This window comes from Chionomys nivalis, chromosome X (assembly GCF_950005125.1).
Source record: "Chionomys nivalis chromosome X, mChiNiv1.1, whole genome shotgun sequence".
NCBI classification, from domain to species: Eukaryota; Metazoa; Chordata; class Mammalia; order Rodentia; family Cricetidae; genus Chionomys; species Chionomys nivalis.
In genome coordinates this window covers 52,986,352-53,001,452 of record NC_080112.1, presented here as the reverse complement: position 1 = coordinate 53,001,452, position 15,101 = coordinate 52,986,352, and the positions used below count along the sequence as shown (strand labels likewise).

General features: G+C 30.9%; 1 protein-coding gene across 2 annotated transcripts in view; it reads right to left on the bottom strand.

Annotated features, from left to right (window-relative positions):
• The window catches only part of Dmd (dystrophin), a 2,258,623-nt gene that overhangs the window by 1,260,291 nt on the left and 983,231 nt on the right, over positions 1–15,101 (bottom strand). For both annotated transcript variants that reach the window (XM_057760244.1, XM_057760245.1), the window contains 3 exons: positions 11,417–11,596; positions 10,983–11,111; positions 8,739–8,909 (listed from right to left, as the gene is read on the bottom strand). In XM_057760244.1, coding sequence (XP_057616227.1) covers positions 8,739–8,909; positions 10,983–11,111; positions 11,417–11,596 — 480 coding nt within the window. The remainder of the gene's footprint in view (positions 1–8,738; positions 8,910–10,982; positions 11,112–11,416; positions 11,597–15,101) is intronic.

Sequence of the window (15,101 nt, the reverse complement as noted above, 5' to 3'; positions counted from 1 at the left end):
ATCAGAGGAAATGGATGATATGGAAGTGCCTGTTGTTTCAAAGCTCACTTAGACCTTGGTGTGGTGATGCACATCTGCAATTTGGGTACATTGGAGGCTGATCTAGAAGAATTGGAGTTGGGAATCAGTCAGACCTCCATGATTAAGCCCTGCCTCATAAAACAACAAGCAAAATGCATGAGTAAATAAACTCATAAATAATTAAAGTTCAGTTTAATGTATTAAGTTTATAATTCTTGCTTTTCAAAATTGAATTATGAACATTCTCTATGCTAGTTGAAGGCAAGGATTGAAAATCATCTTAATTGTCAAATAAAATACTTTTATTTAATTAAAGAAAATTTGTGACCACATCAAAATTAGAATCATAATTATGTCACATTATATTAGGCAATGAACACAAGGTAAGTTTTAGAATATACAGAAAATAATACAAATGAAGTTATAATGACATTAGTGAAGCATATATCAATTATTAGTTGCACAATTTAATCTTTTACTTACCTTTATATATTAAGAACTTTAGCATGACCGTGCAGTTACACAAAAATACATAGAAGATAGAACATAGAAAACTTTAATAAACAGATAAATGGACACAAAGAAAGAAGAGACAGAGAAACTGAGAAGGACAACACGTTGTTTTCCTTGATATTTTAATATTCTTTTAAATTGCTTAACAACTATTAATTGTGATTTGTTGAAAAATTGAAGGATTATCAAGACTTAAGGCTCTACTGAAGCTTTGGCATTAATGGTCACTTATATCACAAACCAACAAAGAATAAAAAAAACTGAACAAAATTAAAATAAATTACAAACTGATTCACTAGATTTTGGAAGACTTTATAATCCTTTAGTCATACTTTATTGATAATAAAATATTAGCTTTTTTGGTTAAATATTACTTCAGCCTGTACATATACAATCACATAACAATGCACATGTTTACACAGATAGCATTGTAAACATCTGTTAATCTTGACTATGGAATCTCAGTCATCAAAATAAAAACACTAGATGGGAACACAAAGTGGAATTTAAACTGAAAATTAATTATCCATATGCTACGGTTTGGTTTAAAATACCTTAAGCTCAATCAACATGTTTCTCATGTTGCAGGTTTGAAATCGTTTTTATCATTACAACGACTAAGCAGGGAATGAGGAAAAACTAGCTAATGACAATTGAAAGAGTAAAGTTAATTCAAGGACAACTAACATTTTCCAACAGAGAAGAGACTAATGACATGATATGGACAGTAATTTCAAATATTCCTGTGTATAAATAAAACGTACAAATATAAACAATTTTTTTTTAGAAATCTTTATCTGTGTAAGAAGAAAGAGTAAGAAATCTATAATTTTTGGGCCTACTGACTTTTTAAATTTAAATTTAAACTATGAGAAAACTTATGAAAAAGTCGAAACAAATTATGCAGTGGTTCAAAGTATTATCATTTACTATTAGGAATGGTTTGGTAATAGGGAAGGTAATTTATGTGCCAGGTACCAATTTATTTTAAATGTTTTATTGGTGAAAGTATGGCTACATTTTGCAGTTCAATAAGAGGATTACCCAATACCTTTCTATTGATTTTTAAGTTGATAAAATAAACTTCTGGGTTACCCACTTGAGAATTATATAAATACTGGTTGTGGAAGACATTGATAGATCAAGAATCATTGGCTAACTTCATGTTAAGTGTTCCTAAAAGTATTTCTCCTTTTCATGATTTGAGGGTTCAGTAGTAACAAATGGAACAGGAAGGATGCAACTCGAAATTATACTGGAGAATTTGATGGGGCTAGATAGATTAAATTTAGAATGACAACATTTTGGAAAACTGCACTTTCAACTTTCTACATTTTATCCACTCAGACATTCTCTTTAGGTCTTTGTGATTTTAAAACAAAATGCACCAAAGTTACCATGTAAAATAAAATTGGATATAGTCAAACTAATATATCACAGATCAATCATGATGATTTTTCTGACAAACAGAAGTAAGACACTATGTTGGGAATCAGAAAAAACAGTGTTCTAAGCAAAACAAGTGAGATCTAAAAATTTCTAAGAAGAACGTCTAACTGTGAGAAATTTGGGAATACAGAGTGTCTTTTATATCCTCATATAATTATCTAATAGTTTATTGTCCAAAGAATGACTATTTTTCAATGAACTTACACTAATTGGGAAAATTATTTTTGTTTTTATGTTATCTCTATCAGTAATCATCAAATAGCTTTAATTACAATAAATACCATGCTAATAAAACTGAAGGAGTTGTATCAAAATACACCGTTCACTATATTCAACTCCATATCAGTGTTCAAAATATTTAGAATAATTATAAGAGAATATCAAGATTTAAATATATTTTAATCTGCTGGCTGTGTAGTCAAATATAAATGTAAAATAATGTTATTTGAATAGAAACTCTATAGAGTAGTTCGATTCTTATTCATTTCAGTTAAATTTAAATAGCATGTGTAATTATATAGTTTGAAAATGAATCTGTTATTATCATTAAAATATGAATTATGGATCTTATATAAGCACAATATCTGCAACTTTTATCCATAATTTTCATCTACAAACGTTTTCTTTTCTTTGTAGAAAATCAAATCAGTATATATTTATATAACATGGATAACTGTCCCAAATTAAGCATTTTAGCTATTTTTTTCTGTCAGAAAAGGTGCTATGTAAGAAGACGATTAGAAACAGATTTTAGATTGGGGGAAAGATAAGTATATTCATATTACAAAACTGACAACAGAAGTTATGTTATAGTTAAAATTACTAAGTCTACAAAATCTTAATTTGACATTTTAGGTCATATAAGCTGTATTTTTTATTTCACTTTGGTATTTAAGAGATACAAAGTATCAGTATAATGTATACCCATTACTCCCCCCTCCCCACAAAACTATGTGTTAAAGAAGTCATGTGTTTTTATTTTGTGTGTGTGTGGTATATTCTACCTTATATAGAAAACGTGTCACATGTGTCATTGGTTATCTCAAAACTCACCATAGTTATCTAAAAGTCTCTGATCTGCAGAAAGATTAGATTTATATCTGCCGATGGTGACTGAATGTCAAAAAAGTGGACACACATAATTATTATAGCAATAAAACAATAAATATTTAAACATATGATGTTAGATTGTCCAAATCTCATTATAATATAACAATAAATACATAGAAACTTCTAGATAAATTTTGGTTGTGAGTTCCATGGCCCATACTGTAATTTAAAGAATATTCCATAAATATATCCTATGGCATATATGTCTTAGTGAATAACTGAAGAAAAAGGGACAAAAAGCTCAACTTTTTAAAAATTGTTTGTCATCTATTTCAGGGCCAATATGTAAATTGTCCAGTACTTTCAAGAATACAATATTTTAGATATGTAGAAGTCATATGCATAGTTTTGCAGTATTTTTCAATAAAATGAAATAACTGCCTATGTTCATAGGAAAGAGCTTTATAGATTATAGTTAAAACTCTTAAAAACATTGAATCTTGGGAAATATATCTTGAGCATATTTAATTACTGAATTTCAAGCACAGACTTTCTTAACCAATCAGTTTGGAATACTAATTAATCATTGAGTTCCTATCTTCATGACTCTCAACGACAAAAATCTCTGAACTATTTCCAAATACCTCTAACTAGGTAGGTCTGGAGGTAGGCTCTCGTAGGTCAGTTCCATTAAAATCACCCTGAAACTTGTTAGTACTATAAATTTTCAGGCTTCTCCCTATTTTCATTGAACAAGTGTCTCTTGGTGTGAAACTTTTGTAATCTATGTTTTATAATCACCCAAATTCATACAAATATTGGAGAGTTCTCTCTTGATTAAAACGTCTTCATATTCCCATAAATATTCCATTATTCAAAGTCCTCATCCAGACTATTGTGATGCCTTCCTGTCTGGTTTCCCTAATTCTAGACACTTTTCAGTTTTGCTCTCCTCACATACCAGGGCTCTATTCTTTCAACAATGCATGAGACAGAATGATTACAAAGTCCTCATTGCATGCTAAATTAAGCACAAGCTATTAGTCTTATTGTCATGACTTCTTTGTACTTTGTCTAATCAACCTATTCAGTTTTATCATCCACAATTAAGGTTCGTACCCCATACCCTCTATCTTATAAGGAATCTTAATTTACTCTCTACCGCTGGAGGGAATTTTTTTTGACTTATCCAAAAATTCTTATCTCCTCAAAGGTTTTGGAATGACTGCTAAATTCACTTACCATAAAAATGACTCTCAAACCGTTATTCATGAATGTATCCTGAATGTAATTGAAAGTTACATAAATCTATCACATCTGAGCTAACAATAGGACAAAACATTTTGTTCTGGGACTGGTATATGGCTAATGAGAATTTATCTAGACAGCTCCTTTATTCTCAATTTTATCTTCACTAGTTTCTTAAGACCCACCAACAACCATTTCCTCAAATGCTAATTCCCCTTCCTTCAGATATGGCTTCTAAGAGAACGAAGAGAAATAGTGATTTCCTAAAAAGTAGCATTAAAAAGTAACTTCCTTTTGTCTTTCAAATCTCTTTCCTATCCACCTGTTTCAGGGCACATTCTGTTCCTAATAGCATCCCATTGACATCCACCTTGTCATTCAACTCAGATACTCTAAAGCAAAGAAAGTTAAGCAACAGTTTCACTATTCATTTCAAATTTGCCAGGGATTCTTAAAGGATCCATGATTTAACTTTATAATTATAGTCTACTCCATTAGAACTATAAGGAATATTACAGGTTCTCAACATCCTGGATATTTGGTCAATTTAAATAAACAGAAAGAGGCAGCATTTTAGGTATTTTAAGTGTTGTATTTGGTGAGGTAAAACTTCCTAGTATTTTAAGTTTAATTGACTACCCTTTAGACTAGTTTTTGCCAAAAAAAACTTGCAAAAACATGTCATCTTAATTCCAGTCCATTCTAGCAGAAACCAGGAAGAAAAATAAATTGTTCTTTTTTTCCTTTGCTTATCAGTTTTTATCTTAGTTCTCAAAATATAAGAACTAAGCAATGACTCAATATAATCTTAAAAAATAAGTTATTGATATGCATTCCTTTTCAGCATTTCAAACTTTTAAAACAATTTTTCTAAATATATGCTTCTTACATCATTTATCCACATGATGATACTGAAGTTAAAGGGAGACTGGCATCATCTCTGTAATTTGAATATTTCAGGGACGTCCTGAGATTTAAATGGGAATATGCCAAATTATATAATTCATATATATTTACCTTTTTACCAAAGCAATTGAGGAGTTTCAACTTAAAAATACTCCTCATGCTGCTCTGCCCGGATCCACTAAAAACTAAGAATCCAAAGGCTCACTGTTTTGACTTTTAGAATTTCTTATGATGACAGTTTGTGTCAGAAATATAGAAGTATGCCTTTCACTAGTAATGACTCAACAGAGCATAGACGAGTAAACAGTGACTTCTCATGATAATATTTTGCGACTGCTAAATGGCTAGTCTAAAATTAATCTTTATAGTGAGTTCCTAATATACTTCAATACCAAATGGCTTACACATTTCATTCATCATCAAATATTTTGTTTCAAGTTACACTTGTTTATGAGAAAATCTACCTAGAGAAGCAGCCATAATCTTAAACATGCAAGTAATTTGGTTTTGACATCCAAGATCGTACTGACACTATCAAACTCCTACTCTTTAAGCAAAATCATACCTAAGTCATCAAGTATCTTAAAGATGCAATTTATCAAGACAAAAATACTGACGTGTCCAACTCAAAAGTTATAGGTTTTGGGAATGACCTAATGTGAAAATTTTAACAACATAGTCTACAGCTGTAATTTATACTATTTGAGATCAATCATAGAAAGAAAAACAATTAAAGTGTATAATCCCACATGATCTAGCAACTCCACTATTTTATAATTTATATATTTAATTTTGAATGATTATTTTTGAAGATCAGGATAATTTTCTTTTTTGCAGAGAGACAAAATTGTGCAGTACTACACATGAGCTAGAAGTAAAATGAGACCCTGAACACTTATGTACATAATATTAAAGTCTATACCTTTAAACTGTGTTCATTTTCTTATATATCAAATTTCCAGAAATGTTACCTGATGAGATGAGTTTATGATTATTTTTAAAAAGACAAATGCAAATCTATTTTTTGTTTTTCTTTTGCAACCAAAGAATGCACTGCTGTTCCAAGAATCTTCGTGGATATTTGAACTTCGTTATATTTCAGAATGGTAAAAGCAATTTAAATCTCATTGTGCTAAAAGTCTATCATTTTGAAGACTATGTTTTCTATAAAGATCTTTTTCAATTTAATATTTACCGTGAAATATATTTTTGTTATGTGCTATTCTACATTGTGGAGTATTTTATGCAAATAAATAAACCTTTATTGAAAAAATAACTGTAAATGTAACTACCTTATACAAAAACTTAGACATGGATATTGTCTAACTCCAGACTGTTGGCAATGTTAACATTGTTTCCTCGTAGAATTACCTCAATAGTGTTTGAAATTTTTCTTGAACAAGTTTTAGTATTTAGCATATTTTTATGATTCCAATTTGTTTGATTTTGTGTTTATAAGGTGATATATTTAAGCAAATTTATACACCCTTGCATCTGCACAATTTCCAGCAAAATGGAAGCTCAATATCATTTCTCGGCACAATAAGCAGACAAATAATCAGACATATTTTATCTCTGTTTTTTTTAGTTTTATCATGATAAACTTAATTATCTCTCCAGAACAGTATCAATTTTTATATTTAGTATTTTTTGTAATTAAGGGAAAACAAGAATACTCTATGCAATAAAAAAAAATCATTGCTTTGTCAATATGTATGTCAAACTATTGATTTGAAATAATTTAAGCTTTATTTGGAAAGAAGAATAAAATATGAAATTTGGATGTCCTGCTTGATCCATGTTTTGTAAATTATTTCTCACAAATTCAGGCAAAATATAGAAAAAAATGACATTGAAATCTTGGTTAAGAAGCTCACTTAGATAAAGGTATTAAGCGTATTGTGGAGGATGAGCTCTTTGCTTTTTCAATGTAGTTTCTGGGAGTCACAATCTCATTACATAATTTACCTAAAAGTACATCCATACATTCTTTTGATTATCCTATAACTTAAGAGTTTATTAAAATTGTATATTCTTGATGCGGACAACAGAAAACTGAGTAACCTGTTAACACAATAGGATTAAAATATTAGTTCTTTTGTTACTTTTGTTGACTACACCATGGATATAAACAGCAGTAATGACAACTGTTATTTAAGTAGCAGAGTTCAATCTTTAAAAAGTATACAAACAAAAGAAAATTAAGAGCCTGTTTGATATTTTTCAAATTGTGCACTGTATATTTTGGGTAAATGATGTTTGAGGATAATTGATGGTACAAATTATTTATAATTTTTGATGCTACATTTTATATATTTTGAATCATGCTTAAATATATACATATATATTCTGACATTGCAGTGCCTTAGAAAATTTAGCAATTATAATATATATATATAGAGAGAGAGAGTCGATGACCATATTGATGAAAATAGTTTTTAACACTTTCTCCAATCTTTCCACAAAACAAATAAATAGGCAAATCATCAATCAGATATACTTCATCTCTGCAGGTTTAGATTTACTAGGATGATAAACTATAATTGTCCTTTCAGAACCCTAACATAATATCAATACTGTATCTAGTTATTGTTAGTAATTAAGAGAAATAAGGAAAGCCTTGAATTGTTTAATCAACATATATTTTTTGGTTAAATTTATTCCATGACTTAACTATATTTATAAATATGTGCTTCTTTCATACATATTTTATATTTGCATGTGTTCCATATTATATTGAAAAATGTATCAGATTACATTGGATACATTTTCAGATAAATCCTTGCATTTCAAATCTTCACCAAAACATTAAAATGCTATAATCCAGTATATACATATTTTGGCAAACTACTTAAAAAGTTTTTATATCCATTACATGTCATATAAACATGAAAATTATCATGCAAAAGTACCATACTCTCCAGTTCTTCATTAAATAGAATAAGGATAACTAGGCACACAAAACTACAGAAATATTGAATTTAAGTTTCACATTCAGTTGTTTTCATGGCTTGAGCATTTCATCATAATCAAATGGATTTTGTCACAGTGCTTGCAATTTGCTTGAGAAAATTATATATACAAATGTGCATAACAAGTAAAGAGGTACAAATAACCTAGATCATGCAGAGGTACAAGGCCTCATGGTGGATATTTGATATGCATTACACATGAGCAATATTATACTTAGGAAAATATTTCAGTAGTGCTCAGTTTAGATAGATGTCTTTTGTGCTTTTTATTTTTTGGCCTGCTGCATGCTCTGTTACTTTGTTGTAGGTGATCCCTGAAAATACAAATGTAAACCATTGCAGGGTGCAGTTCTAGCATAGCTGTGGCAGGAAAAAGTGTGACAGAAAGAAAGATATAGAGAAAGGAAGAGAGATTTAACTCCATGATAGTCAGCGATAAATTTTCCTTAAGCATATTTTGGCCTTCTTACTCCTTTTGAAAACCTTGTTGTGGGGATTTCTTGATCCCTTCAGTGTATTGCGCAACCTTCTCAAGAGATCATTTAGCACAAGTTTCCACCTTGGAGTAGATCTTCCTACCTTTCCAGTCTTAATTCTGTGAGAAATGGCTGCAAATCGACGGTTGAGCTCAGAGATTTGCGGCTCTACTACTTTCCTGCAGTGGTCACCTCGGTTTGCCATCAAGTTTGCTGCTTGGTCACGTGTGGAGTCCACCTTTGGACGGATGTCGTTCATTTCGGCCTTTAAACGCTATATTCCATGAGTAAGAAACAGGGCTTTAAGTTAGTAATCAAAACTGGAGCAGACACAGAGGAATAGAGAGAGAAAGAGAAAGAGATGGAGGGGTGGGGCAGAGGAAAAAATGGAGAAGACATCACAAGGAAAAACTATGCGTATATGCAGAAGAACAGAGTGGGAAGAACAGAACAAATTTCAATAAGAGTGAAGTGGAATGAAACTGTGTGCGAGCTTAAAATTACTAGGACAGTATTTTGAAGTTTCATATATGTCTCTTTAATCTGTCTACTTCCTCTAAGGAAAGACAAGGAAAAATGTCCTGGCTTCTAGTTATTGTCTGGGAACAAGTGTATTATTATGCACTTAGTCTTATTTCCTTTTATCCTTACTGAAATTAATAGTTATGGCACCAGTGAATTATGTGCTCCAGAGGGAAAATACTGGAAGCACAATTTTATATTCTTCTCTGATGCATCTCAGATCTTCTTTATTTTCTTCAATATCAAGGAAAAGATTGATTCCCTAGTACATAAATATTCTGCATTGCTTATAAAAGGAGACATGATGCACATAAACCAACAGCCAAAAGCCCATATGTCGAATATCCAGTTTAGATAATATTAAAATATTTGCATGAATTTTACATTTACATGATACCCTTGATTATAATCAATTACCAATTAAAATTATAGAGTATAACACAAATCCATTCAAAGACATAATCCATATAGTGAGGTTAATGTTTATGAGATATCCTAGAATGTCTTTAGTATTTTAATAGAAAAAGAAATTACATGACACAAACACAAAAAAATAAGAGCTGATTATGGTGGTGTTCAGCTAAGAACTCAACACTCTTGAAGACTGACAAGAAGTTTGCAAATGAAAAGATAATGTATGCTACATAATGCATTCATGTGACTAGCTTATGTAATTTAAGAAGATCCTCTTTTAAAAACTAGTAACTGAACTAAAGAAAAGACAGAAATGATAATAATAGCTGAATTTTTAAGCCGTAATAATTATCGTGTATTGTTTAAAATTTCAACCAAAAATATACTAAATTATTAATTTAAATGAGATCTGACTCTTTTAATTTGATTGAGAAATAAATAAAATAACATCAAATAAAGATAAAGTATCAAGAAGCTATAGTTCCAATTTATATATCTTGTTACAGAAATCATGTTTTAAAGCAAAGTTTAATTTGATCTTGTAACATAAAACATAGTATGCCTGGATAATAAATTTAAAAATTAGATAACCTATTTTAAAATGTTACTTTTCTTTATATATGCATGATATTAAAAATGTGGTTTATATAAGCTGATGATAATAGGCAATATCATGTCCAATATTCCTTATCCAAAATGCTTTAAAAATTTCTTTATGATTTTTTTCTATAATATATGCATATGCACACTGTGGTGTCTTAATGATTGGTCCAAGAACAAACAAAAATTAATTTATACTTCATAAATTAGTATCCATTTATCTAAAAGTTAATCTTCTGTAATATTTTAAAATAATTTTGTAAATGAAACAATGTTGAAGGTTATAATATATTCTACTGTGAAAGAATGGAAATATTTTAAAAAGATCAGAGTTTGGAACACTCTGAACTTAGTGTTTTTTAGACAAGAGATACTGAATCTATTCTAAGATGAGAATTTGTTACTATCAGATAAAAATGAGTATTTATTGTGGGCTATATGAATGGACACAAGAATACTGACATTATAATAAAAATGAATTTAAATATGACAGAAAAATAAACCCTCATAATTCTTTGTGAGCTGAGATTGAGTATAGAGAGGTCAGATATGAACTTGGACAACTATCTAGATTTTAGAACTTTACAATGTCAGTCATTCCAATAAAAGAAGGAAAATAGGAAGAAATCGAAGGAGCAAAATAGGAACGAATGGTGGATGATCAAAAGAAAGAAGTGACACAGAAAAGAAAGAAATAGAGATGGCTAGATTTACCAAAAAAAAAAAAGTCTAGTCTTTGGTATTTTGTGTTTGAACATGATTGTTATAACTTGTGCAGCTGGAAAACTTCTCATAATATTCTCTTTACTACCTTAAGAATGTCTTCCTTTTGTTGTGGTTTCCTCTTTTCAGATTCATCCAAAAGCTCATCTGTGCGAATGATCCACTTTGTGATGTATTGGACATTCTGATCAAAGGTTTCCATGTGTTTCTGGTATTCCTGAATTGTACAGAAACATGCGATATTATTGGTTAGACAAAATTCTTAGAACATTTGTTCTAATTTGTAGAAAGAAAAGAATGCAGTATTTAAATTGCCTTAAAGTCACATTCAAAAACAGAAATTAGTATTAAGTATTGTAAAATATCTTAGAATTATGGTGTGATATATCAGCATATATAAAGTGTAGTTGAATTTTAAAACAGAGACATCGTTCCTGAATTCTTATTTTCTTATTTTTATTTTGCTTTGCTTGTTTCCTTGTTGACAAAGAGGAGTGGAAAAGCTTCTGCCACTTTTCTTACCAACAAAAGGTTTAGCCATTCTTCTGCTCTAGAGGTGACAGCTATCCAGTTACTATTTAGAAGACTCAGTTTATCTTCCACCAAGGTTTCCTTCTTGCCCAACACCGCTTTCAATGCCTCTCCTATTTCTGTGACACTCTTCAAGTGAGCCTTCTGCTTCTCAATCTCTTTCTGAGTAGCCTGTAGGAAAAATTAACATTAAGCTTCGAGTAAAGCACCATGTGTAGCATTAAGACTTCAACTTGTGAAAGGAGTGTGAGTTTGGTTCCTATGCAAAGATTTGTAAGGCCATAAATCTACACCCATATATTTATGAATGATGAAATCCTTCCATATTTTTTATTGTAGTTTCATTACTGGGTATATAGGATGTTTATTATTAAACAACTGTGATTGATTTATTAATCAAAATTATATATATTTAAAAACTAAGTCTTCAGATTTTTAATTTAATATTGTATGTATTTAATATTGTATGTTCATTAATTTAAGCATGTATTAGCTAATGATAGACAATTTAAGACTCATTTAAAAATAAATACTGGTTTTTAGAAAACTAAACAACTATGGTTCTAATATTTTACTACAGCAGTATTATCAGTCTTTTGGAGATATAAAGATTTTTGATACCTCATTAAACTTAATGAACCCTTCTCATAATGTGTTCTAAAGTATAAAATAAAAATACACAAAACTGATAAAAAGAGGAAAAGTCATTTTTAAAAGAAGCCAATGTTTTAATAACCAAAATCAATGTTAAAACAAAATCACTGAGGAATAGCAATAATAAATCAGGGTAAATTCACAAGTAGAATCAAATAAAATTAAGTATAAACAAGTATAGAAGTGTTCTATGTAAGGAAGCTATCTCTATCAGACAACAGATTTTTCATTCCTAGGTGTTCTCAAAAAGTCTTTTCTGACTATGTGATACATCACAATTCCTTATAGTGATCTTTTCTTCATACTATCAGATCCTAGTCAACTTCTGATCCTTGAGTTCTGTTTTTGTTAAGTCTCAAAGTTATCCAGACAAATGATTAACTGTGGTGCCTATTAAAATAATCAGATCAGACACTGGTCACTATACTCTCAGCCAGGATCAATTACAGAGTCCTGGCTCTTCCACACTTCCCACACCTACTCTCTACCCTAAACCTCCCCGGCCCCTAAGGTTGCTTTCCTTTTCCCAAACTTCTCTTTCCTATATAACTTCAGCCATCATGGTCTCTTGTTTTTTAGTCCTCACTTGATTCTCTTCACCCTTTTGGTCTTCTTTTGCTCCTCCACTCTTCTCTTCTCTTGCTGCCCCCCTTTTTTCCTTTCATAATGCAGTCTGTTCTGTTGGCCATTTTCAGCCTGGACTTTTCCAAATGCCTCTGGATGTGGTCTCCCTCATATTTAAAATAAAATCCTCTCAACCATACCTAGAAGCAGTAATGTCCTTATTTCCAATCATTTTTATTTTTGGATATGTGCTTTGGACATCAAATCAACAGAAAGAATAGACATGCTAAAAACAACTATTGAAAAAATAACTATCAATGAATATTCATTTTCACATATGGATTTTTTTTTTTTTTTTTTTTTTTTTTTTGGTTTTTTGAGACAGGGTTTCTCTGTGGTTTTGGAGCCTGTCCTGGAACTAGCTCTTGTAGACCAGGCTGGTCTCGAACTCACAGAGATCCGCCTGTCTCTGCCTCCCGAGTGCTGGGATTAAAGGCGTGCGCCACCACCGCCCGGCCCACATATGGATTTTTATGTTTGTATTTCGGTTCTCATTTCAACATTAAAATACCGATACTGAGGTAACTTGTGCCAAAGAATTTATCTGCTTGACAGAAATGATTACTTATAATGTAGGTACTGTTTGTTGTACATGAGTGAAACTAGCATTTCATAAAATCAATTTGTAACATATCAATCATGAGTGTTTATTGTATTCCTCTTAGAATCCAGACATTATTGTAGAATTGTCACAGATAATACTATTAAATGCCTTTTGGAATATGAAAATACCAGGTTTGGGAAGACATAGTTCATTTAGAAATGAATAGACATGGACTAGATTTCAACTCTTTAAAAAAAACTTCTGTAAACTAGTGGACAAAATATATTCTTTACAAATATAGCAGGTGACCATTGTTCTAGGTATGAAAGATAAAAATGATATAGAAAAAAATATCATTCCTGCTTTCATAATAAATTATACTTAGGGTTTTGTTTGTTTGATTTTCCCTCAAGTTTCAATGTATAAGCTCCTTACATTGATATTAAGGTGAGGAAAAAGTAAGATTATATTCACAATGTTATATTTTGACCTAGATTACAATTGTATATACTTTTGGAAACATAAGAAAACCAAAATTGGAACTGCTTAGGTGACAGCAAGGAGTCTTGTGATGCAGCAGAAAATGATTAGCATAAGGAGAACTACTGAAACAATAATTTCTGCAAGTGTTAACTTTTTGAGTACACTATATGAGTAGGCAAGTCCAGAAATATTAAGAACTAAGTTTTATAATTTCTAGTAAACAGATGTACTATTACCTGGTTACTAAATAGTTAAAGGCTGCTATGCTTTCATTATTATGGTAGGTTAGGTAAAACATATTAATTTCTTCTTATAAAAAATTTACATTGTAATTCCTTTAGCCACTTGTAAGGCTGCACTTCCGGGTTCTGAAGCAGGCGCATAAACCACCTGTGCACATGTGTGGGTCGCCCCCCATCTATGTCACCAGCATCTGACGCAGAAGCCCCCATATGCAGGCGCAGGGCATAGCATTGTCCCTCATCAGCATCTGACATGGGCATGTCTTTCCCCCTTGTGCACATGTGCTGGGGAGCCTTTAAAAGCTAAACGTGCCATTCCCATGCTCTCTCTTCTTCCCCTTCTGTCCACAGTGTTTTGACCAAGCTCGTGCACATAATCTTCTTAATAAACTCGTACACGTGGGTTCATTTGTGTCTCCTGTTCTCTCCTCATTTCTGCCAGACATTTTAATACATTGTAGTCATAGACAATGTGAGAAATGTATTCAGATCAATTCCTCATAGGTAGTAGTGGAGGAAGGTTATTTTAGAAATGATGAGGTGTGTACACTGTAGTGAATACACTAAATCATGAATTTACATTTTGATGGGGAAACCTACTCTGTTGGTTTCTGTTGATGTTCTTATTTTTAACTTTACACTTATAAAAGGTATTACAGTAATTATCATATTTTACATAAACAAACATGTAGTCACTATTCTCCAGGAACACAAGACAGGGCTCATTTGGGCTTGAAAACTTCCTACTATCTCAAGTATATATTCTTCCAAGTTTTCAATGCCTCTGAAAATTTCCCATGGTAATTATTCTAATGATAGCTTCTATATATAATGACACAGTACACTCATTCTATCCTTTTAAAACAATTTCTTAATGGCAGTCTGCTTATAGTTTATATCTCTAGCTAACCACACATTTATCTGAATATCTACTTTACAGGCATTTATTACTTATCATCCCCTTTACTAGGATACCACCATAATTTTATTTTGGTTATTATTTATGTCTTATGCATTAAAATGTATATGAGAGACTAACTAAAACAATATGGTTATAAATGACATCTTAAAATGTTTGGCCAAACAAGTATATGTGTAACCACCCTAGCATTTCTAATCATGAGAAACT